Here is a 23817-nt window from a genome sequence, read left to right as displayed (position 1 = left end):
AAATCAATATAATATAAATATTTTAAAATATACGTAAATATAAATCATTAGATTACCTTATTCTTATTTAATTTTAATAAAAATTGATACAAATGATATTGAAATATATAGATATAATTTAATAGTTTAACCAATAAAAATACATGTTATAAAAATAATATAATAATTATTAAAGTTAAACCAATATAATCTGATCTCATATATATAAATACATATATGTATTATATATATAATAAATTTAAAGTTTTTTAAAACACACCATATGAGCTAATAAACATATAAATCTATTTCACAAATTATTCCATAATTCATAACAAGTTATTTACATATTAATATGCAAGAAGTATTTTTTCAATCATTACATAATTCATGAATACACGAGCAGTATTAATTACTCCTACGTAAGTGAAAACCCTTAGCGGTCTCCAAAGTTCAAGTTGATCATTAACTTTTTCCCTTGATTCTTCAATCAAAACTAGATAATTTACAAAAATTATGCAATAATTGATAATCTTTTATACACGTTGGTAAGTACATCCAAAACTAAATTAAACAAGCAAAGACTCAAGGTTGTGAGGTCTAATGTAATTTTATCCTTCTAGAGAAGTCCTTAGTCTTGCCTCTAAAAGTTCTCACATTAATAATAACCCTGTCATATATACATGCCTTGTGTAGCTTAGATATACCTCACAAGAACACCTTTCTTAAAATCTTTCACAATACTTCCTTGGACACTTAATCATACATTTCAAATCAATAAAAATTATATGCAAATCTTTCTTTGCTTTAATACATTTCCATCAGCCCCCATAAAAGATAAGTGACTTCTATCATAAACCTTTCTAGTTCCTAGTATAAAATCAAATTGAATCTTTGCAATTCTAATCTCTTTTCTTAATCTATGCTCAATTACCTATAATTGCGACTCGTAGTTTTTTTCTTCTTTTAATATGCACAAGTTTAAACATCTCCATTGTTTTTAAATATCGGAACAAAAGTGTTCCTCCTCCACTTCAGTAAAATTTTACTAAATCAAGTAGTTGTGATATCGAGTGAATAACAATTTAGTAAAATTCACCAACTTTATCTAAGCAAATGATCCTGGGATAACCAAATTCAAAAGCCAACACAACTAAACTGCATATGAGCCTTCACCATTTTCAACTATGATGAGCAAGTTCAAGCCAAAGATTAATATCAACAACCGCACAAATAGCTGAAGGTGAGGCCCTTGTTAGACCTAGCTTGGACCTTATGGATGCATTCTTTGATTCTATTTACAGAATAAACAAAGGATTAAAACACTAAATGGCATGCATGGAAAACATAAATTGTAAATAATTGGCGTGCACCGGCACGCAGTTAACCAAGATCAATATCAACACGCTGTGGCTTTCGTCTTTCAGTCTGGTAGGGACGAAGCTCTACACCTAGTTGTCCTTTGTCCCCAGCCCCAAAGGCATACAGCTTCCCTGATTCAGTTAGGGCAAATGTATGAGCAATCCAATATACCGAATTGGTCAGACTAATCTGTATCACCCGTTCATAGTTCTGTTTCATCGAAGTGACTAGCTTTGGAGTTAACACATCTGCATGCATGTGTTCCTGCACAATTACAAACATGATATTGTTGATTAACTTCATTTATATTAGGATTTTCTGAATGAATAATTTTGTCTCCAAATGTGTCTACCTAATAATTGACATGGAAAGATTAGCTTTAATAGAATGCACTAGAGTCACCAATATAAAATTAGGTTTGTGCTACTTGTGCCCTGGCTCTAAGGCATTTACAAGAAAATGTCATCCATGGTTCACTATGCACTTCACACATGAATTTGATAGTGTAATGCTAGTCCTCATTCAGATTTGGGCATAAGCTACTAGCGCATACTGCATAATATGACCTTAACAAAGTTGAGCTTCAACTAGAAGCTTCATTCTGAAACTGGTTCAGTTTGGAACTCCTCTGAAAGTTCCAATTATTGTAAAGTAGTAATCACTAACCAGTTCTTCATATCATGATTGTTCAAAATTCACAAATCAAACAAGGAGAAAGGCATAAGCAAGCAGACCTGCTCAGGATTTTCAGGGTCATGGCCAAGAGTACCAGATTCTCCATAACCAAATGAATACGCATCACCGCTATCAGACACTACAAAAGTAGTGTAATCTCCTGCAGCAACATGAACTGCTTTGACATTTTTCAGCTCCTCCACCACCTTAGGTACTAATGCACATTCTTCATTTCCATGACCCAAGCAGCCATGACGGCCCCAACCCCATGTGCAAACACGGCCATCCTGCCCCACCACAGCTGCATGCCAAGAACCAGCAGCAATCACCATGGGCTGAAGGTTTAACAGCTGGAATTGTTCAATCAAACGAGGATACTTCTCATCCGTTTCTGTGCCATGTCCGAGCTTCCCACCCATACCACACCCAACTGAGTACACTGACCTATTAAGATTTCCGAGAAGGATCAGGTAATCAATAAATGTATAGATAGTTATTACAACAAAAATGAAATGGAATGTAAATACTAGTTTACTTAAGAATAAAAAATCAGCAATGCTTAAGAACTTTCATAAATCTTGAAGCTCTGGACTTATGATGCAAATACATGCAGGTAATTGAAGAAAACAGAATGGAAGATATATATGTTGCCAATCAAGGAATAAATCATAATACAAAAAAGTTCACTTTTCACTCTACAAACATTAATTTGCAAACAAAAAAAATGAAGTATGGAAGAGTGCCTAATTTGCATCATATGATACAACTCTTAATTCAATTCTTGTGGAAAAAGAATTGCAAAAGTTGAGGTAAGGAGATTAAGCTGTAGCTCACATTCCACTTGGTTGACAAGCCAAACAAAGCAGGTAGCAGAATCCAGCAGCTATTTGCACTACTGGTATGTGTTCCAGAGCTCCTAATAAAGGACGGGGTTCCACATCATTTGGATCAGTTTGGTGACAGAGTTTGCCATCACTACCCCAAGAAAATGTATAAACCCTGCCTTCTCTTGACAATACGGCTGTGAAATAGTTTCCAATTGCAGCTTGCACAACAAATATATTTTTCAAAGATTCAACTAACTGTGGAGTTGTAACCATTTTAGATCCTTCATTTCCAATCTCATTTTCACAAAAATATTGTTTTCCAAAGGCATAAACCTGCCCAGAATCACTGATCAACATTGTTCTCCCAGTAGCAGCAGTAGCTTGTATAATTCGGATTCCTTGCAAAGCTCTGCAGCATAATTGAGTTATGTTAACTTAAATTCAACTAGTTCACTTTCCACTTAAGTTAGTAGGATAATGTACTAACTAAAGTTCCAACCTGATTGGCCGAGGTTGCCATCCATCTTCAGTGGTGCCATGCCCAAGTTGTCCTGAACTATTGGAACCAAATGAATAAACAACCCCTTTTGATGTCACAGCAATGCTATGACCGGGGCCTGCTATTACCTGTGATTTTTCCCTTCTGTAACATGCTTCTCCAGCAAGCAAAAACCTCAGAACCAATTTCCAAGAACCGCCACATCTTTGCTTCAAATGTTGCCGTTGTTCTGTTGTCATTGGATTAAAAATGGCTCTCTTCTGGCACATGTCCAATGCAGCAAGCTCTGACAAGGACAAGTCAAAATCCGGATCAAAGTTTGCCGGCCGCTTGAAGAAGGAGCATGTTGCCTACAAAACACCACATCAGAAATGAAACCAGCAGTATTAGAATTAGTACTTTCAAGTTTCAATTAACAACTTAAGAGCTGAAATGCAGACAAGCACAGCACTTGCCTCAAGTTTAGCAAGGTCTTGAGCATACAAGTTACATGTTGTAAGGACATGAAGGACAATGGAGGGGTTGTCAGACAAGGGAAACTCTCCTGGACTAGAGTCCTTGAAGCAATGGCGTTGCTGCGGTTGAAATGTTGGCAATTGTGTGGCAACAATGGTAGTAATTGGCTGATCAGGGATGTTATGGTATTGGATAGTTGGGGTTTCACTGGTAGTGGCATCCATGGGCACTGCGAACCTTATACAATGCCCACACACAGCAGAAGAGAGGATCCAACACTTCTGGTAATTATGAAAATACGTGCAAATGGATTACTACATTAATTAATTAATTTCTGTTTCTCCAACTAAAGCATCTGAAACTCTACACGTTATGTACCTCAAGAATATGTTTGACTAGCAAATCTCAGGCCTCAAACCTACAAAGAAAAAAACATGGTTATAAAATATGTGACACATTTTCTTTTCACAGCTGAATTACATGATTTTCTGTATCCATTTACAATGGCATTATAAATTAAAGACACCAGAAGGTAAATATGTAGTCATGAAACTGAGGATCATCAGAAAGACAAAAAGATTTTACTTTTCACAAATACCAAACTAAAAAAATTCTGAAGCAGTCGTTTTATTGATCACAAATACCAAACTAAAAAAATTCTGAAGCAGTCGTTTTATTGAGTATGGGTGAACCATATGAAGAAAATTCAGGATGGAAATAAGGAAAAGGAATCCAAAGAAGAAAACTTTGAGAAGTACACTATTCCCAGATAATGGGATATTCTACAACCACACACAAAAAAAAGGAAAGAATTTCCTGATCAAAGTTGAAGTAATCGCCACCACCATAGGTTGATCATCCCAATCAAAATGAATCATAGTACAAATACCCTCTACCATACAGAAACCAAAAATACTTTTTTTCGACTTTCCCAGATCATGGAATCACAAGTAACCCAATGAACAAGTACACTTGTTGGATACGCAACGATAAAAAAAAATGGTATAGCAAAAAAATTGAAAAAAAAAAAGAATCAGGAGAAGTGGAAAATAAAACATGATAAACAAGTTTTGGTTGAATGGCATTCATTATGATCGTAGTTATAGATCGAAGCAGAGGCACGTGGAAGCGGTGATTACATACGAGAGGGATCAACCACGATTCCTCAAACTGAGTCTTTACTATCGGTGGAGAAGTGTACAGAAAGTTTGCCAAGTTGTTATTTTAATGAAAGTGGGTATCTAATGAAATGACGTAGGGGTGAGAGAGTATAAACTTTTGTATAGTTTTTGGGAGTGAGTGGTTGAATCAATAATTTTTCTCGTTTCCTCAAATGGGAGGATCTCTGCTCTTTCTCTATGCCCAGTGCTTATATACTTTCTATTAATTTTATTTGTTTATTTCTGATGAAGCAATGATATCATGAGGTGTCGCTGCAATTTTTTTTGCATATTTGACCAGAGATTATATTTATAATTATAAGATAAGATAAGATATAGTTTTTCAAAATAATTTGAAATGTTAGTTTTAATTTTTATACAAGTTTAGTACGTGTTTTTAGTCATTAACAAAGTTGTTTTAAAAAACGAAACAGATCCAAATAAATCGAAATCGATCAAAGAAATAATAAAATTAATTGAAAACCGAAAAATTCAAATTTTTTGTTATGATTTTTTTTTTAAATCAACAAACACAAGGAGGAATAGTATAAGATGGTTGCAATAATTTTAATTTGGTTGGCAACACATCAACCACCCTCTCCAAACCACCTACAAATAAGGGAGTTATTATGACTTGGTTCGAATTATTATTATGAAAATCCTACCGAATTGTACATTATTATTTTAATTTTTCCCCTAAATTTTAAATTGATCATTAATTTGAAAAATTGAAAACATATTTTATCTTATCTTATAATTCTACAGTTATCTTATCTTATACATATTTTATCATATAACAGTAAATAAAATACATATAATTTTACCTTATCTTATACAAACATATTTAATTCTTATTTTTTATTTACTGTCATATAATTCTACATTTTGTTATATATATATATATATATATATATATATATATATATATATATATATATATATATATATATTTTTTAATGTATATAAGACATAAGTGGGTGTGTTAAAAGATTAATTTGAAAATTTGATTTAACCGAAGATATACATTTTTTTAAGATATTACTATTTTATATTATTATATTGATATATTATTAAATAGAAATAGAAAAAACTAATAAAATAAAAATTAATACAGTATTTATTTAAAAATTAATATAATATTTTTTATATATTTTTTTACTTTTACTTTCTTATTATTAATTCCTTGATTTATTCTCATTAACAACATGACATATGATGTTTGTTTATTAATTAATTTTTAATTTAAAAATAACTTTTTCCAATCACACACACAAAAAAAGACTTAATATCGTCTCCAAACTCGGATATTAATATTAAAAAAAACTTTTTTTCCTTAATATCTACAAATAAATCCTGCACAATGATATCTTTATTCGGTATTATTTGAAATTCTTTCAAATAGCGACGATTCTTCAATATTTTTAAAATTCATTTTAAATAAGTTTAAAAAATTTAGTTTTCTTTATTAGCATAATTATATGAACCAATTTGGAAAAAAATTGTAATAAATTTTATATTCATATTTTCTTTATATTTGGTGATTTAACTAAAGATATTCCAATAATTCTTTCAAATAATATACTTATTTTCAATGTATATGTCTACACAAATTAGTCCTAAAAAATTAGAACTAATTTGTGCAGGCCATTTTGGATATATATTTAATATTTTCAATTTATTAAATATAATTAATCATTTTATACATAAATTTATTTTTGAGTATGCAACATATGTTTAATTAAAAATATAATCAATCAATTTTCTTAATTTTGATATAATTATATTTAATATAGTATTACATATTTTTAAATTAATTTTATTTATGTACATTTATTTTTATAATAATGAATAAAAATATAAAAATAATCATTTAAATGAACTTGTACAGTGCATAGCTTTAAAGTCTAGTAGAATAAGTATGATTCATTCAATATAAATTAATTTCAATCTCTTAAAATGTGTCAAATTAGTCACATAATGAAGTTTAGTGTGCTATTGTTAACATTTTTATTTGTAACACGTTTTATGCACATTTGGATGATAATGAAGCAACAAACAACTTCCATGTTTGATCTCTAAACTGAATTACTTACTTTTATTTTAGTTTATGAATTTAACCAGCTTTTTATCCTTTAACTTAATCACTTATTTTCATTTTGATATCTAAAAATACTTTTGAATTTTCAATGAAATCTCATGTTATATATAAGTTATTAACTTAATTATCACCATATCTCTACTTTCATTCATTATTCCTTATATTTGTCACCTTTTTTTTTGTTCGCATTTCATGTTAACTTTCACATCCATCAAGTGCATGGTAAGTTTGTTATTTATTCAATTGAAATATACAAGCTTCTTTAGAAAGTTACATTTTATTCAATTAAATTTTTTTAAAATATCTTCTTCTATACTTTCAAGTAACCATCACATTCAAAATTATTTTGTGTCTATATATAACTCGCATTAGTAGCTAATCAAAATAACAACTTTTGTTTTTTTACATTTTCTGCTTTGTTTAATCCCTTTATCATCAATCATGTGCCTAACAATCAAGGGGGATCTAGAAACCTATTAAAGGGGGTTAATTTTTTTCCTCCATTTGTAATTGTTTAAATGTTTAACTTTTAATAACTAATAACTAACAATGTTTATTTATTTTTTTACTATTTTTACACATAAAATTGAAATTAATTCTTAATTTAAATGATAATAACATTAACATCCTTGAGTGATAGTCTTGATTAAAATACTAATTTTTACCGTTCATATGTTATGATTTGAATATATCACACAAATTCATTATGTATAGATGATGAGATTCCATTGATATATTTTTTCTTTGATAGATGGTTAGAACTTTATCTAAGTTTGAATCCTAATAAGAGGTTTACCAGAGATTAGAAATTATCCTTGCTAAAAATCACATAGATCTTGTGTGACCCCTTCAACTTACACCTTCCTCATCCTAAAAAAATTTCACCTCCTACTTTCCAAACGTCATAAAAAAAAAGGAAAAACATCTTTGTTTTGCATGCCACCTCTAATATCAGACCCTTGAACAATGATGTGAAAATCACAAAGAATGAAAAAATAAGAAATACTTCTAACACTTTCATTTTTGTTTCTTCTATGATTCTTAAGTTTTTTTAACTGTTTTTTTTTTCATGATTAATGTTATTTCATAAAATAGATTATTTATTTAAATTGTTCTTTTTGCTTAGAAAAAATGATTATTCAAACATTCGACACATTTAATGGCACATAAGATTTAAAAGCTTGATCTGGGTGTAAGATTGAGTTTGAAATCTTATAAAATCTTGTTAATGATGTCTTAAATTTTACTACTAACTAGTGCATATGTAGTTGCTTGTAAATTAGTTTCATAGTTATAATATAATTTGTTGAATCTAATAAGAGGATGGTGAAAACCATAAGGATAAAGAATAAAAGTGAGAAGATATAATGATATCTATGCAAATAATTTCATATAAGGTGTATCTTAAATAAAAGTTTGAAAGAACTTTTAAGCATCATTGGTTAAATTCAAAGATTAAAATAACAATAAATATTTAAGTTTATAAATTAAATTAAAAAAATTAATTTTTTAAAATATAATAATTATCTGATTAACACGTGTCAATGGTTAATTATCACTTGTCATCCACGTATATACATGTCACATGAGTAAAAACATTAACATTAAGATACTAAAGTCAACGGTAAGATTGTTTCATATTTTTTTAAGGAACTAAAATGTGAAAACCTCACATTTTTTGTAACTAAAATAAATATTTAGCCATTGAATTTTTCACTTCCTGAAGAATACTCTGATTCATATGAAAGATACTTAAAAACGTGTACTTGGGCATCACCTCATTCCAAGTACATCAGTTGCAATTTCCTTTTGTTACATTTAGTCATCCCAAAATGTTTGCTGAATGAAATTTAACACTCTCCTCTTATTAGTTTCATCGCATAATATAGGCAACAAAAAAAGTCCATTTAAAACCCTTTTTAATTGTAAACACAGGAAAATTAAAAGAGGAGGGAAGAGAACAAATTTACAGGCGAGAGAAGAGATTCTTTTTAGCATTAGTAAAAGTTATCTCAATATATATTAAAACTTATATGTCACGTGTTGTTTGACCAGTATTATAAATATATATTTTTTTTACTTCTCTCTTTTACTCTTTAACTTTTTGTTTTTTTCTGTACTTGTTTTTTTTTGCTTTGATTTTTTATCGCTGCACCCTAGTTAATATTAATAATTAAATAAAGATTTGTCAACTCAATGAGTTTAATTTAATTGATAATACATATTAAATCTGTGAGGGATAAACTGAGGTTGATCCGCATTGATAATTTATGAATTTACAGTATAATAAATGTATACTCTAAGGAATACGAAGAAAAAATATTCTCACGGTAGATGCTTTCATCTTAAAAGTACAATAAACATTTTAATTTTTCCGATCAAACGACGTGTCGTTGCATCACTGTAAAAGGCGTGTTTGGGACGAAGAGAAACAAGAAAATATTGGCATTTGAGCAGCGCAAGTGATGATAAGAAAGGCAAGAAATATGAGGTCGAAATCTGATCTATCCCCCAATTCGGATAAGAGAAGAATCTAGAAACCACAATCCCATTGGACCTCGTTTCTCCAACGTGGCTTTTTCCAAACGCTAAATTGCTACTCCCACAATCAGAGCCACGTTCTCCATCTCTGCCACTGCCATAACTCACTCACTAGCTTCTTCTCTGTTCTCACCAATGGCATCAACAATATCAGCAATGGCCATGATCAACGCCAAATGCGTCAACCCAAAGTTCCCCAATCCCACCAAGCTCGCACCATCAAAACCCTCCCTTCAGATCAACCTTCCAAAGGGCCTCATAGCCTCACCCGAAAGCACTAAACTTTCCCCCGCGACAGCAATCGCAGGAGCAATATTCACAACCCTCGGAACCTGCGACGCCGCATTCGCTGTTCAACAAATAGCCGACATAGCAGAAGGCGACAACCGCGGACTGGCACTGTTGCTGCCCATAATCCCAGCAATAGGGTGGGTTCTGTTCAACATTCTGCAGCCGGCGCTGAACCAGCTGAACCGAATGCGCAGCACCAAAGGCGTGATCATTGGCTTGGGGCTTGGCGGCTTGGCTGGGTTGGCGGCTGCGCCGCATGCGTGGGCGGCGGCTTCTGAAGCTGCGGCTGCTGCGAGCGACAACAGGGGACAGCTTCTGCTGTTTGTGGTTACGCCGGCTATTGCTTGGGTGCTTTACAACATCTTGCAGCCTGCTCTCAACCAGCTCAACAGGATGAGATCACAGTGATTTGAGCTTTGTGAAATTTAAAATAGGGAAGGGGCTTAAATGCTCTGGGATATCAATTATCATCATCACTAATAGTTTTCATGCAACTTGTATCTAATGCTATATCCGCTTTCTTTTTATTATTTTCCATTCCCAAGCTAGCCAGTGGTTTCTTTTTTGTTGCAACTGTTGTGGGTACCTTCCCTTTTGCGATTTATAGATCTGATTGATTCAGTTCAAGTTTGTACTTTCTTTCTGTTGTTGAATCTTCAATTAAGCTCCATGCAGTTTTGAAAGGTTGATTAATTGTTGACCTGCTGAGCTTTGCACCTGCTGGCTGGGCTTTGCAACGGCAAAGAGAAAGAGAAATGATTTTTTTTAACTCTAATCCTCACTTGTTTTCCGTTTTTACTCAGTTTTGTTTTGTTCGATTTCAAAAATCATAATTTATATACAGAACGAGGGTTGATCAATTTTTTTTTCTTTCTAGCTTCTTCTCTTTCCAAGGAATCCCATGAAGAAGAACTTGCCATACAATTCTTATTGAACAAATTGAATTGAATATATATACTAAATAACTTACTCCCAATTTTGGCTATATTTATACGCAAAATATTCTTAAATATAATTTATATTATAATATTTTGGATGTTGCTAGTTTTGAACCGAGCACTTGAGGCTTGGAATTTAAACTCCAAACGAACAAATCACTTGGGAAACCAACATCTTGATTATAATGTTGTGCCAAATATTGTACGACAGTTAATAACTATGAAATATATTAAATAAATCCCAATAATAATAATAGAACACCTCACAAAAATCTCCATAAATCTTTTTTCTAGAATGCATCTAATAATGTTTAAGATCTTATTTATAGAGTTTTCCCATTTATTTATTAATGTATTTAACAAAGAAATAATTTTATTCAAATTAGATAGAATTATTATGAACGATAAATTACCCTTTTAATTATTTAACACCATTCTATGTCTAGACTTGCATATATTATTTATTTGAATGAATCATTAATTTTCTTATAATTTAAATATTTTCTTTTAATATACAGATATTTTAAATTAAAAAGTAGCGACAATTATTTTCAAGAGAGGTTCATGAATTCATCGTACTAGGGTCTAGGGCAGGCAGCAAGAAAGGAAAAGGTTGGCGTGTAAGAAAGAAGCTTGAAATCAAACGGCTTAGTCTGATCAAGCATCCCCCATTTCCTCGCCAAGAACGACAATTGTAGTTGCCGTCATGCCGTGCACACAAATAGGAAGCTACTTAGCACTGATAGTTATAATTAATTAAATACAAATAAAAGAAACAGACAGAGAGAGAAGAGAAGAATCGTTGGTTGCCAAGGAAAGCATCTTTGAGAAACGAACAGAATGATGATCGACTAAATGGGACCTTCACTTCCACTTCCACTCGCTGTGTTCAAATGGCTTTAGCAACAACAACAATCACCAACCATGAACCTCTGCCTCACGCTCACTCTCGGATCTCAGTCGCAGATCCACCTTCAGCGTTCTCATGGACCCATCTACTTTTCGTCCAGCTGTAGTCATCGATAATGGCTCCGGGTACCCTTTTCATCAATTTCTATCACCCACTTTCTCTTTTCGCTTTATGTTGTATTTTTTTTCTTATGTGGTGTGGACACCATATGTTTGTTGGAATGCCCCACTGATGTTAGTTTTATAACTAGAATTGTCTGTAATGTTGATTGACCCGAATTGGGTTTACTCTGAATTTGGAAAATGATGTTTTCTTTTTTTTGCAGGTATACGAAGATGGGGTTTGCTGGTAATGTTGAGCCGTGTTTTATTGCTCCGACAGTTGTTGCAGTTAATGAGTCGTTTCTGAATCAATCGAGGGGCTCTTCTAAAGGCAATTGGGTGGCCCAGCACAATGCTGGAATTATGGCGGATCTTGATTTCTTCATTGGGGATGAAGCACTTACCAAGTCTCGATCTAGTAGCAGTTACAATCTCAGCTACCCGATTCAGCATGGCCAGGTTGAGAATTGGGATGCCATGGAGCGCTTCTGGCAGCAGTGCATTTTCAATTATTTGAGCTGTGATCCAGAGGATCACTATTTCCTCTTGACCGAGAGTCCATTGACTCCGCCTGAGAGTCGCGAGTATACTGGGGAGATCATGTTTGAGACTTTTAATGTGCCTGGACTTTACATTGGTGTGAATTCTGTGCTTGCTCTTGCAGCTGGATACACAACATCCAAGGTTGGTAATCGTTACACCCGAAAAAGATTGGGAATTATGTTGAATATAGAATTGGAATTGGATGATTAATCTTGAATGCTTTACATATTTAGTATGGCCTCAGCAGCAACAAGTTTGGTAGCTACCTAAACACAAAATGCACTGGATGTTTCATCAGCCCCTGCAATTTGACACATTTGGATGCTTTCACTTGAAACCAAAAGTGAACCGTACTGTAGAATATGAATGAACTGTTGAGGTGCTTTCACTTGGATGATTAATTTTTTGTTTTTTTTAACTAAAAATAAGTAATTGCCTAGTTGAGCTGATCAACATCATGAAAGTAACAAGAACAAACATATCTGTTTAACTTCCACCATTGCAAAAGGTAGTTAGTTATTGATTCTCCTGTTTACATATTACTTTGTGCCGGTGCGTACAACAAGTAGAAGGGAAAACGTGTTAATAACTGGAAGCTACAACGATGGTTTGAGAAGGCTCTGCAACGATGGTTTGAATATAACAGTGAATCCTTCAGCTGAGGCAGGATCATTCACATCCCATTCCCCGAACTTAGGTAGTGGCTTTCCGTCTTGTTCATACTGCACATGCAAAGATAAATGCTTACGTCAAAACATAGATTAATTATTCATAGAAAATGAAAAATAAAAAGACCCTTTTGCTCATCATTAACAACAAAGAATTGCTGGAAACCTCGGTACATAGCTAAACCTCATTTCAGTTTTGTTTTTGATGAAAACAATGATTTTTTTTTTTTTGTTGTTTAAACTCATTGGCTAGAAATGAACACACATTATTACATGACATGGTGGTAGTTGCCCGAAGTCATGAAGATTGAAGCTTTGAGATATATGTGGTAGTTGCCCGAAATTCGAGGGAAAAGGAATAAACAGCAAAGAGATGAGAAAGAAAAAAATGGGGGACAAGAGAGAAATGAGAGGGGAAATGGGAAAGATATGCACCAGATGGCAAAGGAATAATTTGGACCATTGCCTAGGTGTAAAACACCAAAAATCAAGGCAGCAATCGCAATACTATTCCAGTTCATTCCCAAAAGTGGAAGAATCGCTCCTCGGAAAAGTAGTTCCTGGAATTTAAGATGATAATATGTGATATCAGTCAAATGATGAAAAATAAATAAGAAAGGCAAAATAAGCCAAGAAGAGTAGCCTCTTTTAACCTCACTAATACCAGGCAAAAATGCAACAACAATATAATCCAAAGGCTGAAGTGAGCTAAGGACCTGATTCAGAAAGCAAAATATTTCAAGGGTTCAGCAAAGCATCCATGTGCTGATACATAGTACAGACGCAAACACAAAAAAGCAACAGACTTGCATGAAAAGTTATCTCAAGTAGGATCGATTTCTATTCAGATGCACTACCTTTTTACTAAACTTATTATGATCTACTATATAATGTTTAAGTTTTAAATGGCAATCCACTAACAACAAACCAAGCTTACAAAATCTTAAAGGACATTTCCAGAGCCATGCCCTTGATTCCTTTACCTGCTGATTGGCTGCTTCGCTGCTTCGCTAGACTCAGCAAAATCTGGCCACGTCTTCAATAGCAAATAGCGACATGATGATATTAAAACTACAAGTCCTGTAATCAACTCAAAATGCCACATGTCAAAACCAACTGTAGACAAAAAGAAAAAAGATCTTAGGATATACCACAAATAATAAATTTTACACATTTACAAATTACAAAACATTTACCAAGAAACAAGCACATTTATATTTGCTTCAGGCACTTAAACATCACAAAAAAAATTAATTCACGAGTAGATCGATTTGAAGTTCACGTCACATTAGCCTTAAAGTTCCATTAGAATAAGATATGATGATTTGAATTTCACGTCATTATTCATGAAAATGTCACAATAAATAGAGCCATACACATGTAGCCTTGTTCCAAATATAATAAAAAAAAGGAAAACACAGGAAAGGTTGTACTTTCGTGCCTTATTAAAAGAAATTCCAAATTTATCAACCCCTGGTTCAATAACTTTCACCCCAAGATACCACTTGAAAACCCACAGCATGGCCATATGCATTTCAGTATTTAACAAATATCAGTACAGGTCTACAGTAAAGCACATTTCTCTGATGAGAACAGTTCTTTTAATTTTATGCAATTAAGAGTTCAAAGATAGTTCTTGATATCCAATATCTTTTTATGACTCCCTTCCAATGAAAGAGAATTCATTAAGTCTGAACTACAAACTAATAGTAAGAACTAAGTAAATATGAGTGTAATACATGATACTTCTGAAGAGCAGTCCAAGACTGGAAATCCTTCCACTGACACAACATGAGACACCTGCGAGTAACAAAAACAAAATTAAGTACAAAATGAACACGATATCCCATGTTATGCGAATTTCAGAATCTCGAGTCAAATTGTGATAAATTTAAGAACTCTCCTTTCTAGAATAAAATAAAAACTTTGTCTGCAATTAAGAATTAGGTTCTCAAGAATAAAACTTTGAATCCCAATTTAACTTCTCCCAAGTATTGTGGTGTATGGAAAAAATCATACTGATCAATACACTCCATGGTGGCTAAACAAAACATAGATAAATTTCATATGAAATCCTGCTTATATCATTAAGATAGACAACAACGTTGGGAACATGCAAATGCAACAAAGGGTGAAACTGGTCTAGTAATGCATAAAAGGAATAGCACCTGCCGAATCACTATTCCCAAAGCAGCTATGAGACCAGAAGTTATTATGCAAGCTTGAAGCACAGCACTCCTGGAAGGTAAAAGGTTAGAATTTGGGGCAGCTGGATTAAGAGAAGAGTGCAAGTTGTCATTTTGAACAAATTTATCATCTAAGAGATCTCCCGGTGCCTCTCTGGTACCTCTCTTCTGGATTTCTTCAATGACTTCTAGGCAAAAGAACATATGCTATATCTACTCCCTATGGAATGAAAAAAGAACTCTTGTGAACCAACCATCCAAAAGTTTAAACTATTAGGTGAAGGCTCATGAATGTTTTATATTACATCTCTATCATCCCCTTCACACGACACCCTTTTAGACTTGATGTAAAGCATGATAATGATGCATAGATAGATATATATAACTCAAGTTGAGCTAGTTTATTTCACCAGATAAATTTTTAACTTTAGTTTAATTTATTTTCTTCATGAATCAAGTTCAATAAGTCAATTATCAAATTAAATTTTGAATTATGTTTGAGTTGGTTCATATTACTAATGTAACATTCTTAAAATATTTCAATAATTATTTAAATAAATATTATCTAAATACATCTTTTATTAAAGAAAAAGATAGATTAAATTATTTTAATATATTAAATTGTTATATTTTTTAAAAGATATTAGTATAATAATAAATTAGATTGAATAAAGATTAATTAAACAAATCTCAAAAGATAATTTTAAATTACATATAATATTTATATAAAGATAAATAATTCATTTTTTTAGAATCACTCAAATAATCAGTCTTTCTTGACATAAATGGATTACTTAAGAATATAGAAGAAGGAAAAAAGTAAAAAAATTCAGTTGAAGTAAAAATAATGCAGAATTCGAATTACTTGCTTCATGAGGAAAATACATCTTTTCAAAACTTTCATAATATAATTCTTTTAGAAAAGTTTTTCTTTTATTGTGTTTTTTATATAAAGAAATCAGAGTTAATGGTGTTTTAGACGTTCTAATCATAGCATTGGATGTGTAGGTGTGATCAAGTATAATTTAAAATTGGTTGAAGTTTTTAATATGTATAATGCTTCATGTTGTGGTAATATTTTCTCTCAAGACATACGACAAATTTCACTGACGGTGCTTTATAATTCCTAGTGGAAAAATAAGAATGATTGTAGCAGTATTATTGTTAAGGCAAATCTGGATGGCACTAATTAAAGAAATAATGACATTCGATTGACATATACATATTAAAATATATACATTCTATTAATTGCAAATTGGATTTATATGGTGAATTTTCTTTGACATTTATGTGTCTTGCATTTACATAAGCATTTGTTTATATTATATATATATATATATATATATATATAATGTATGATTTGAGTGAGGGGTCCGAGAACATGAAACTAATATGGCAAGGTTTTAAGAATTTTGATTATTAAATGATTTTTGTGATGTATAATATTTTTGTGATATGATCTTGTGAATCATTATTGGATACATAAAATTAGAGTTTATTTGATAGTTTCTTATAATGATATTTTTATAATTTTGTGAGTTGATTGGAGGGGGGTGAAGGTGGAAGAAAATCTGGTGCGAGCAAGTTCCACGGCGCTCCAACAACTGAGAGAGAGCGAGAGCGTAGCCATACAGCGAGTGAGAGTGAAACTATGGAAGCTTTTTCATTGCATTTGGGATTTAGCCCTTCAAAATTCACGTTCATACTAACCAACATTCGATTCTTATTTTGACAGAAATTTGCAAGTTTTGGATGGTGTCGTGTCGCGCTTCCGAGTTCCCGTAGACAGACCCTTCCTTCCTCTCCACTAGTCCACTAATTTCACTTGCATCCGGTATAAATTATCAATAAATTAATTTGTGAAAATTATTTTTGATTGACATAAATTTATTTATTAGTGGTAAAAAAATATTTCATTATAAACTAAGGAAAGTAAATACCACATTAAATAAATAACTAATTAAAAGATTTAAAAGTATATTTAAGGATCAAAATAACAATACACATTTAAGTTCAAGTATCAAAATATCAATAAGTAATTAATTTTAAAGATTAAAATAACAATAAATTATTAAATTCAGAGACTAAATTAAAAAAATAACAAATTTCAAAATTGATAAATTAATTCATTAGCAATATGCTGACAAATTAATTTCATCGAGTAAATAACTGGTGACCATTCTTTTCAATGACAATTGGATCCAGAGATACCATGTAGACATTAACATTTGAATTAATGGAGAAAATTTAAAGATAAGATGAATTTGTCACTTTTTATATATTTAGGATCTAAATTTTAATTTTTCATCTTTTATGAACTAAAATGAGTATTTATCCAAAATTAATTCCACTTTATATGAAAGTGAAAATACACACGTTACAAAATTAGAAGAAAAAAATTAATTACTCCTTAACATAATTTTTTGAAATCCTCGCAAATGAAATATACTTGGGCTTTTAACGATCGTTTTTATATGGAATCACGATTCATGACAATGATTCAGCATTGCTTCCAAAAGTTTGAATTTAGTTTTTGGTACTCTTAAGTATGCTTGAAAACTCTTGATGGAAGTAGGCTAAAGCCTTAGATTTTATTTTACAAATTTCAAAATTTAACCCAGTACCTATTTTTAAGTATTAGCATATCATAAACTTGTCCTGTGTCTCGCGTAGAAAAATCTGATTAAAGGACTAATGTCATATATGTACCTATTTCAATTTTGCACTTGAAAATGTCTTTGAAAATATTACTCTGATTAAGTAATTTCCAAATTTGAAATCTGGATAGATACTATTAAAAATTAAATTTTGTCAAGAGTTTTCATGTTTCATTGTTAAATGGTTTAAAGTGATGTTGAACCTTACTGTTATGATCTCTAGGATGGGTATTACACAAATTGACAATTCTTTATTTGAGAATTGTACTGAAAGGAACCTCTTATTTAATTATAATTTGTACAAATCTACTACTAAGCATGCTGTTGGGCTGGAAATAATGGTACCAATATGATGTAGAGTAAACTCTTGCCAATATAGCTATCAAGAACTGAGTTGGAGAAGAGTTACCAATTTTTTTTAGGAGGAAGAGTTACAATGTTCTTTAGAGGACAGAGGTTAGTATTATAGAGAAGTGAACTCAGTATCATGTTCCTTTAAAACAAAGTGAACCAGGAAAATAGTGACAAATCCTAAGGTGCAAATAGACAACAAAACAAGATGAAATAAAATATTCACCTTTGTCTAGTCTTGACTATTGACCAAGCTTTACTGCTATGGCTTGCAAGTTCTAACTGGTCCTTCTCGCTCTAATAGCTTTATTTGCACACCATATGTTGAAAACAAAAGCATCTACCATTAATTATGATTTCTGAACATTCCAATAAATAATAAGATTAATCTGGTTTGTAGAAAATTTCTAATTTTAAACTTACTGCTCAAACACACGCACGGACACAGATAAACACACATATGCCGTGCTGCCCATTCATCCACACTTCCATCTTGTTTGGTAGCTGCCACAAACTTGTAGAAAGTTAAATTGGGTTTACCATAATGATATAGTACAGACATGACCAACGTATTGATTGTAATGCAGTTTTACACAGGGCAAGGCATGTACCACCTACATTGGAATCAACCCATTTAAAATTTGGCTATGATAATATGCTTTTTTATTTCAATAATCACAGAGCGAATAAGATCCAGAATACAGAAGGTGATAATATGCATTTTAATATTACTCTAATCATGTTGCAATACAGCAAATAATATCACACACACAAATAATAACATCAAAATCATAATCAGATCTAGAGTCCAGAAATTAGAATAATACATGAACAACAACAAAATAGATTCAAATATAATTTTCAGAAAATAAGAACAAAAGAAAAAGATTGGAGAATAGTGAGAAAGAAATTTTACGTGGTCCAAAGAGAAGAGAAGAGCTCAATCATAGAAGATCCAATGGAGAAGAGCAAAGAGAAAGCCAGAGAAGCTCGCGCAAGAGAGAGTGATCAGGACTCAGGAGCATGTGATGGTAAGAATTTAGAGCCAGGAAAAGAACATGCGAGGGTTAATAGTCGCAACCAAGAGTGAGGGTGGTGATGATCAGAGAGAATTTACAAATTCTTGGTGTTATTTTAAATTCTCTCATTTTACTTTACAAAAAAAAAAACCCTTATAAAGTCCCCATTATTTATAAAAAAAAATTGAATTTGATACAAACAATATATTTTAATACTTGGCATTTTAAATCCCTTTAAAAATTGAATTTCACTCTCAAAACTCTCTAACCAAACACACTCTAACAGAACTAAAGATGAAACGTGCAATAACATAGAATCTAAAACAATAGAGCATTATTGACAATAAAAAATGTTGTATTAATTTTCTGAATCTCATAATTTACAACAATGCCTTTGGTCAGATAAAATACCATGTCTGAAATCATCTGAGATACTATCAAACTAAACCATTCAGAACCTAAATTGATCCACAACAAAGCTTTCACCTTATAAAGTTTGATTTCTTCTATTTTGGGAAGAAGTAAAAAAAAAAAACAGAGTAACAGCTACAGTAGAAGTAACTATATAACCTATTCTGTTGAAGATGTATAACTATACGCACTATAAGCTACTCTTCATAGAAATTAGAAAGCAATATATGTTGAAAATAGAGATTGATAAGCAACTGCCTCCCTTTTCACCTCAGAAAATGCCTCATAACAAATAAAGAAGAATGCCAGCTCAATGATTAAATGCAAAATTGACCAGAACGGCAACTATCTATTAGAACTTAATGAATGCAAATTTATCTGTTCAAAGGTTCTAATTGGACTTCCATTCTCGCAGAGTGTTGCAACTCTTTATCTGCAGTTGTTCTGGTTGACCTCAAGAGATCAACTGAATCATCTTCCTCAAGATTACCAAGCACCCAATTGCCTCTTCCAGATATCTGCCGCCCTATTCGCTGCCTTTCATGGTATTCCAAATAAATAACAATCAATGCACCAATTAAAAACCAAATTGCCATAGCCCATCTGAGTCCATGGACATTTTCCACATCGTATCTGTCTCCTAGATGCTTCATCCCAGTAAAAAGTGCAGCAATGCCAACAACAATGGCACATCTACCAACAATTGTGTGAAAACACTCCCAAATAACCCTCTTGGAGGATGCCTGCTCCCCATTGGCTGGTTTTGGAGGCCTTAGGAAAGCATTTGCTGGCTGTATGCAAGCCAACAATATAGTAGCAAATCCAAATTTAACATGAGTTGAGCTGAAATAAAATCCCCTAAGCTCAGCCACAGCAAAAAGAAGGGCAAGCAGAACAATTACTAACCCTGAGTATTGCAAGTAAACATGAATCCGGTACCATCCATCGCCCTTGAGATGTTTTAAGTACCTGGCTGCCAATATCCCTCCAGGAAACAGGATACCCCATGCAACAAACATCATAAATCCATGCACAGCCAAAACAGGAAGTAAATCCTGCTCCGCCTCTGCTGAACCACGCATCAGGTGTACAAGAATAGCCCTATTACTTGTACTAGAATGCATATTCCTGTCAGTAAGATGATCATCAGTCCATTTAGCACCCATTGCCCAAACAACTTTGAGAGGAGTTGTGGGATCAACGATATTTTTACATTCTACCCTCTTTTCCCGCCTACAAGACGGGTCCAAGGGACGAGTAAACTCAAAAGTAATGATGCCATTTTCTGTTTTGCATCTCACATGTGTCAAATTTTCCTGCGTGCCGTGTATGCTTGAAGCATCCTTTCCATCAATCCAATAAGTGTTTACATGTCCCACACCAGTATCATCAATCCAACCCACATACACATAGCTGTTCACCATTCCACTTCCAAACCCTATGGCAATATAACCACTTTTTTTCTCGCCACGAGCTGCAATAGATATGGAATCCTTTGACAATGTCCAAAAGAAGGTAACCTGTTGATCATCCAAAATGACACTGTTATTATACATGTCCGATAGACCCCCATCAACCACCTCGACCTTCCAACCCATCTTCTGGTCGAACAAGGAATGATAGTAGACGTGATCAGGAGTGTTCCTGTCAGGAGCCCAAACTAATTCTGTAGGACTGGCTTGAACTCCGTGGGCCTCTGGACCTCCAGCATAAATAGTCTCAGTCAGATTTCTCGTGGTAGCATTTCCACCAAGCGGATCCGAAGTAATATAAAGTGCAACATCGTGCCCGGCTTGGATCGAAAACTTGACCGGCACCCCTCTTTCCACTCTCAAGACAGGAGCTTCCTTTTTGTTGATATAAAGAACCTTTTCAGGATTTGGAGGGTTGGGGTAATGCATTGCCGGAGCAGAAGAAACCACCAAGGGAACATTTGCATCTGCAGTGATGAGACCTTGATCTTCTTTGTCTTCAGCATCCAAGGGACCTGTACACTCATTCACATGCTCCGAGACATTCAAAACCAAATGGCCATAATTCACGGCCCCATGATTCTGAGGAAGATAGTAAGGATTAATAGAATCGGGAGGCTTGATACGCCCCAAAGCCCAAATAACCTTCATATTCGCTGAATGGTTCACGGGATGATCATACTTTCCATCGACCTTAGTCAAATGCCTGCGGTATCTGACAAAGGTCACCCCATCCTTCCTATGGCCATAAACCAACATTGAATTGTTGACTAAACCCACCCCATCAGGGCCTTCATAAAAGGAATCAGGACATACCCCTTGAGCAACTCCATCACTATTTCTCACACACTCACTATACTTAGTAATGAAAAAATCATCCACAAAGGGCATACCATCTTCCTTAAACCCTGCAACGACAACATCAGCACCAATCATGAGATCAGAATCTTGAGCACTGGAATTAGCCCACCCAAAAGCCATGTAATTGGTGATCCCAGTCGCGGCCTCCAACCCAATTTCAAGAGAATCCTCGGACACATTCAAACTCCACCTCAACCTGAAATTCTTCGACAAAACCTTGCAATTCTCGAACACCGTCGGAGGAGGAGGCGACGCCGGGGCGTCCTTGCGGAGCACGACGTGGCCGAAATCGGAGGCGGTGGCACGATCCCAGACGGCGAGGACGTTGATCATGCTCCAGGAAACATTGCTCAACAAATGCACATCGAAGGTGGAGTTGTTGTAGGTTCCGTTCAATCCGTAGTTGGAAACAATGAATCCGGCGGTGAGGTTATCGAAATCGGAAGCCTGCGCACCCCACCAGTGGACGTCGGAACCGGGAAGCATGTCGAATTGGGAAACCCTAAAGGAGCAATCGTCCCTGATTTTCAGGGATCCTCGGAGTTGGTGTTGAACCATTTCGAACTCCGACTCCGAATTGACGACGGAGCTGAGGCGAGTGCAATTGGGAGCGGGATCCGCATATCCGAACGACAACAACGACAAGTGTAGGATGATGATGAGGGATCTGCGAAGCATGACGGGTGCAATTGTTGCACTGTGGATCAGAATCCACGATGACGAAACCTTCACGATCGGATCGTAACAATGTTCTGTGTGCGTGGCGGAGGGGTTCAGGTTATGTAGGTCACAAGGTTCTGTTATTCTTCGGGTGGAGAGATTACTCAAATCAAGTCAATGGTTGTTGTATTGTATCACTATCAGTTGATGGATCCTGACTCACACCTCACCCTGCTCAGCTATCTACGTGGATTCATAAGCCATGATCTATATAATCTATTATATTTTTTAAATGATTAGATAATATTAAATCTTGATTATTTATGAAGAATGAATATTGACCATTAAATGTTATCATAAATTACCAATATTAAAAATATAACGACATGTGATTTTTTTTAAGGATCTGTTATCTAGAAATAACATGAGCTGTTCTTGATGGTTACTGTTTTATAGATTATCAACACATTTATTGGATTCACGGTAAATATATTGAAAACTAATAAAGCCTAAATGTCCTAAATTTAAAAAAAGCTAATAAAGCCTAAATTTTGGCCTAATTGCTTTATGTTATGCAGAAAGTCGGAACAATGGTGAAACCTTAAGCAAACAAGTTTAATGTCATGTGACAAGACACCAAAACTTGTCAACAATCTTCATTCTTCCATGGCTAGCTTTCAAAGGTGGAATTTGATTCTTTTAAGTCCAAACCACTTCCACAATGGTCTTAAAAATATGTTCTAATGGAGCATGAACTTACCTCCAATAAACTCCCATAAGTTAACTCAATAATGAACACTTCACCAAGGTGAAAGCACCAAGGTAATTGATCTTCACCATCTTGCATTTTAGAAGACTTTTTTTTAAGAAAAAAAGAAATCACATGTTATTCCTAAATCTATTGACAATTTTTCGAGGAAGTATCATCTCAAATTTTCCTAATTCTTCTCTTTGTTGTTGCTAAAGAATCAAATTAGATAGTTCAAAGTCATTCCTCAATCTTATAGATGATGTGATCCATGAGTCTATTAATTCCCAACATCTAAGTATCATGCCAAAATCTTAGAATGGTTGTTATCAATCACTCGTTGAACACCCTACACCACATCGGACCGTTTTTTATGAATAGCCCTACTCTTGGAATTGAATACT

The 23817-nt window shown here is 33.5% G+C and overlaps 5 protein-coding genes across 6 annotated transcripts; 2 read left to right on the top strand and 3 right to left on the bottom strand.

Annotated features, from left to right (window-relative positions):
• Positions 1-1115: 1115 nt before the first annotated feature.
• On the bottom strand, positions 1116-5145 carry LOC100787233 (ultraviolet-B receptor UVR8). Of its 2 annotated transcripts, none has more exons than XM_006585181.4 (7): positions 4938-5145; positions 4177-4216; positions 3798-4079; positions 3343-3692; positions 2851-3252; positions 2076-2460; positions 1116-1605 (listed from the first exon to the last, which is right to left on the bottom strand). In XM_006585181.4, exons 3-7 carry the CDS (start codon positions 4020-4022, stop codon positions 1363-1365), a joined length of 1605 nt encoding a protein of 534 aa, XP_006585244.2. In that variant the 5' UTR covers positions 4023-4079; positions 4177-4216; positions 4938-5145; the 3' UTR covers positions 1116-1362. The 2 variants fall into 2 exon arrangements, with proteins under 2 accessions (XP_006585244.2, XP_003524245.1); XM_003524197.5 differs by having other exon boundaries at positions 4942-5145.
• Positions 5146-9546: 4401 nt separating this feature from the next.
• On the top strand, positions 9547-10663 carry LOC100779397 (photosystem II core complex proteins psbY, chloroplastic-like). Its single transcript, NM_001254011.2, has one exon. The coding sequence runs from the start codon at positions 9733-9735 to the stop codon at positions 10294-10296; it is 564 nt and encodes a 187-aa protein (NP_001240940.1). The 5' UTR covers positions 9547-9732; the 3' UTR covers positions 10297-10663.
• Positions 10664-11454: 791 nt separating this feature from the next.
• Positions 11455-12870, top strand: LOC100778870 (actin-related protein 3-like). Its single transcript, NM_001253344.2, has 2 exons — positions 11455-11861; positions 12062-12870. Exons 1-2 carry the CDS (start codon positions 11812-11814, stop codon positions 12588-12590), a joined length of 579 nt encoding a protein of 192 aa, NP_001240273.1. The 5' UTR covers positions 11455-11811; the 3' UTR covers positions 12591-12870.
• A 608-nt stretch (positions 12871-13478) lies between these two features.
• LOC100786676 (uncharacterized) lies at positions 13479-15478 on the bottom strand. Its single transcript, XM_014775739.3, has 5 exons — positions 15217-15478; positions 14788-14848; positions 14032-14164; positions 13702-13764; positions 13479-13608 (listed from the first exon to the last, which is right to left on the bottom strand). Exons 1-5 carry the CDS (start codon positions 15436-15438, stop codon positions 13566-13568), a joined length of 522 nt encoding a protein of 173 aa, XP_014631225.1. The 5' UTR covers positions 15439-15478; the 3' UTR covers positions 13479-13565.
• A 4120-nt stretch (positions 15479-19598) lies between these two features.
• Positions 19599-22874, bottom strand: LOC100786162 (cytochrome b561, DM13 and DOMON domain-containing protein At5g54830). Its single transcript, XM_003524196.5, has one exon. The coding sequence runs from the start codon at positions 22681-22683 to the stop codon at positions 20047-20049; it is 2637 nt and encodes an 878-aa protein (XP_003524244.1). The 5' UTR covers positions 22684-22874; the 3' UTR covers positions 19599-20046.
• Between the last annotated feature and the right edge of the window lie 943 nt (positions 22875-23817).

This window comes from Glycine max, chromosome 5, assembly GCF_000004515.6.
Source record: "Glycine max cultivar Williams 82 chromosome 5, Glycine_max_v4.0, whole genome shotgun sequence".
Lineage (NCBI taxonomy): Eukaryota > Viridiplantae > Streptophyta > Magnoliopsida > Fabales > Fabaceae > Glycine > Glycine max.
Note: the sequence above shows the minus strand (reverse complement) of the source record. Positions and strands in the feature narration are given on the sequence as shown.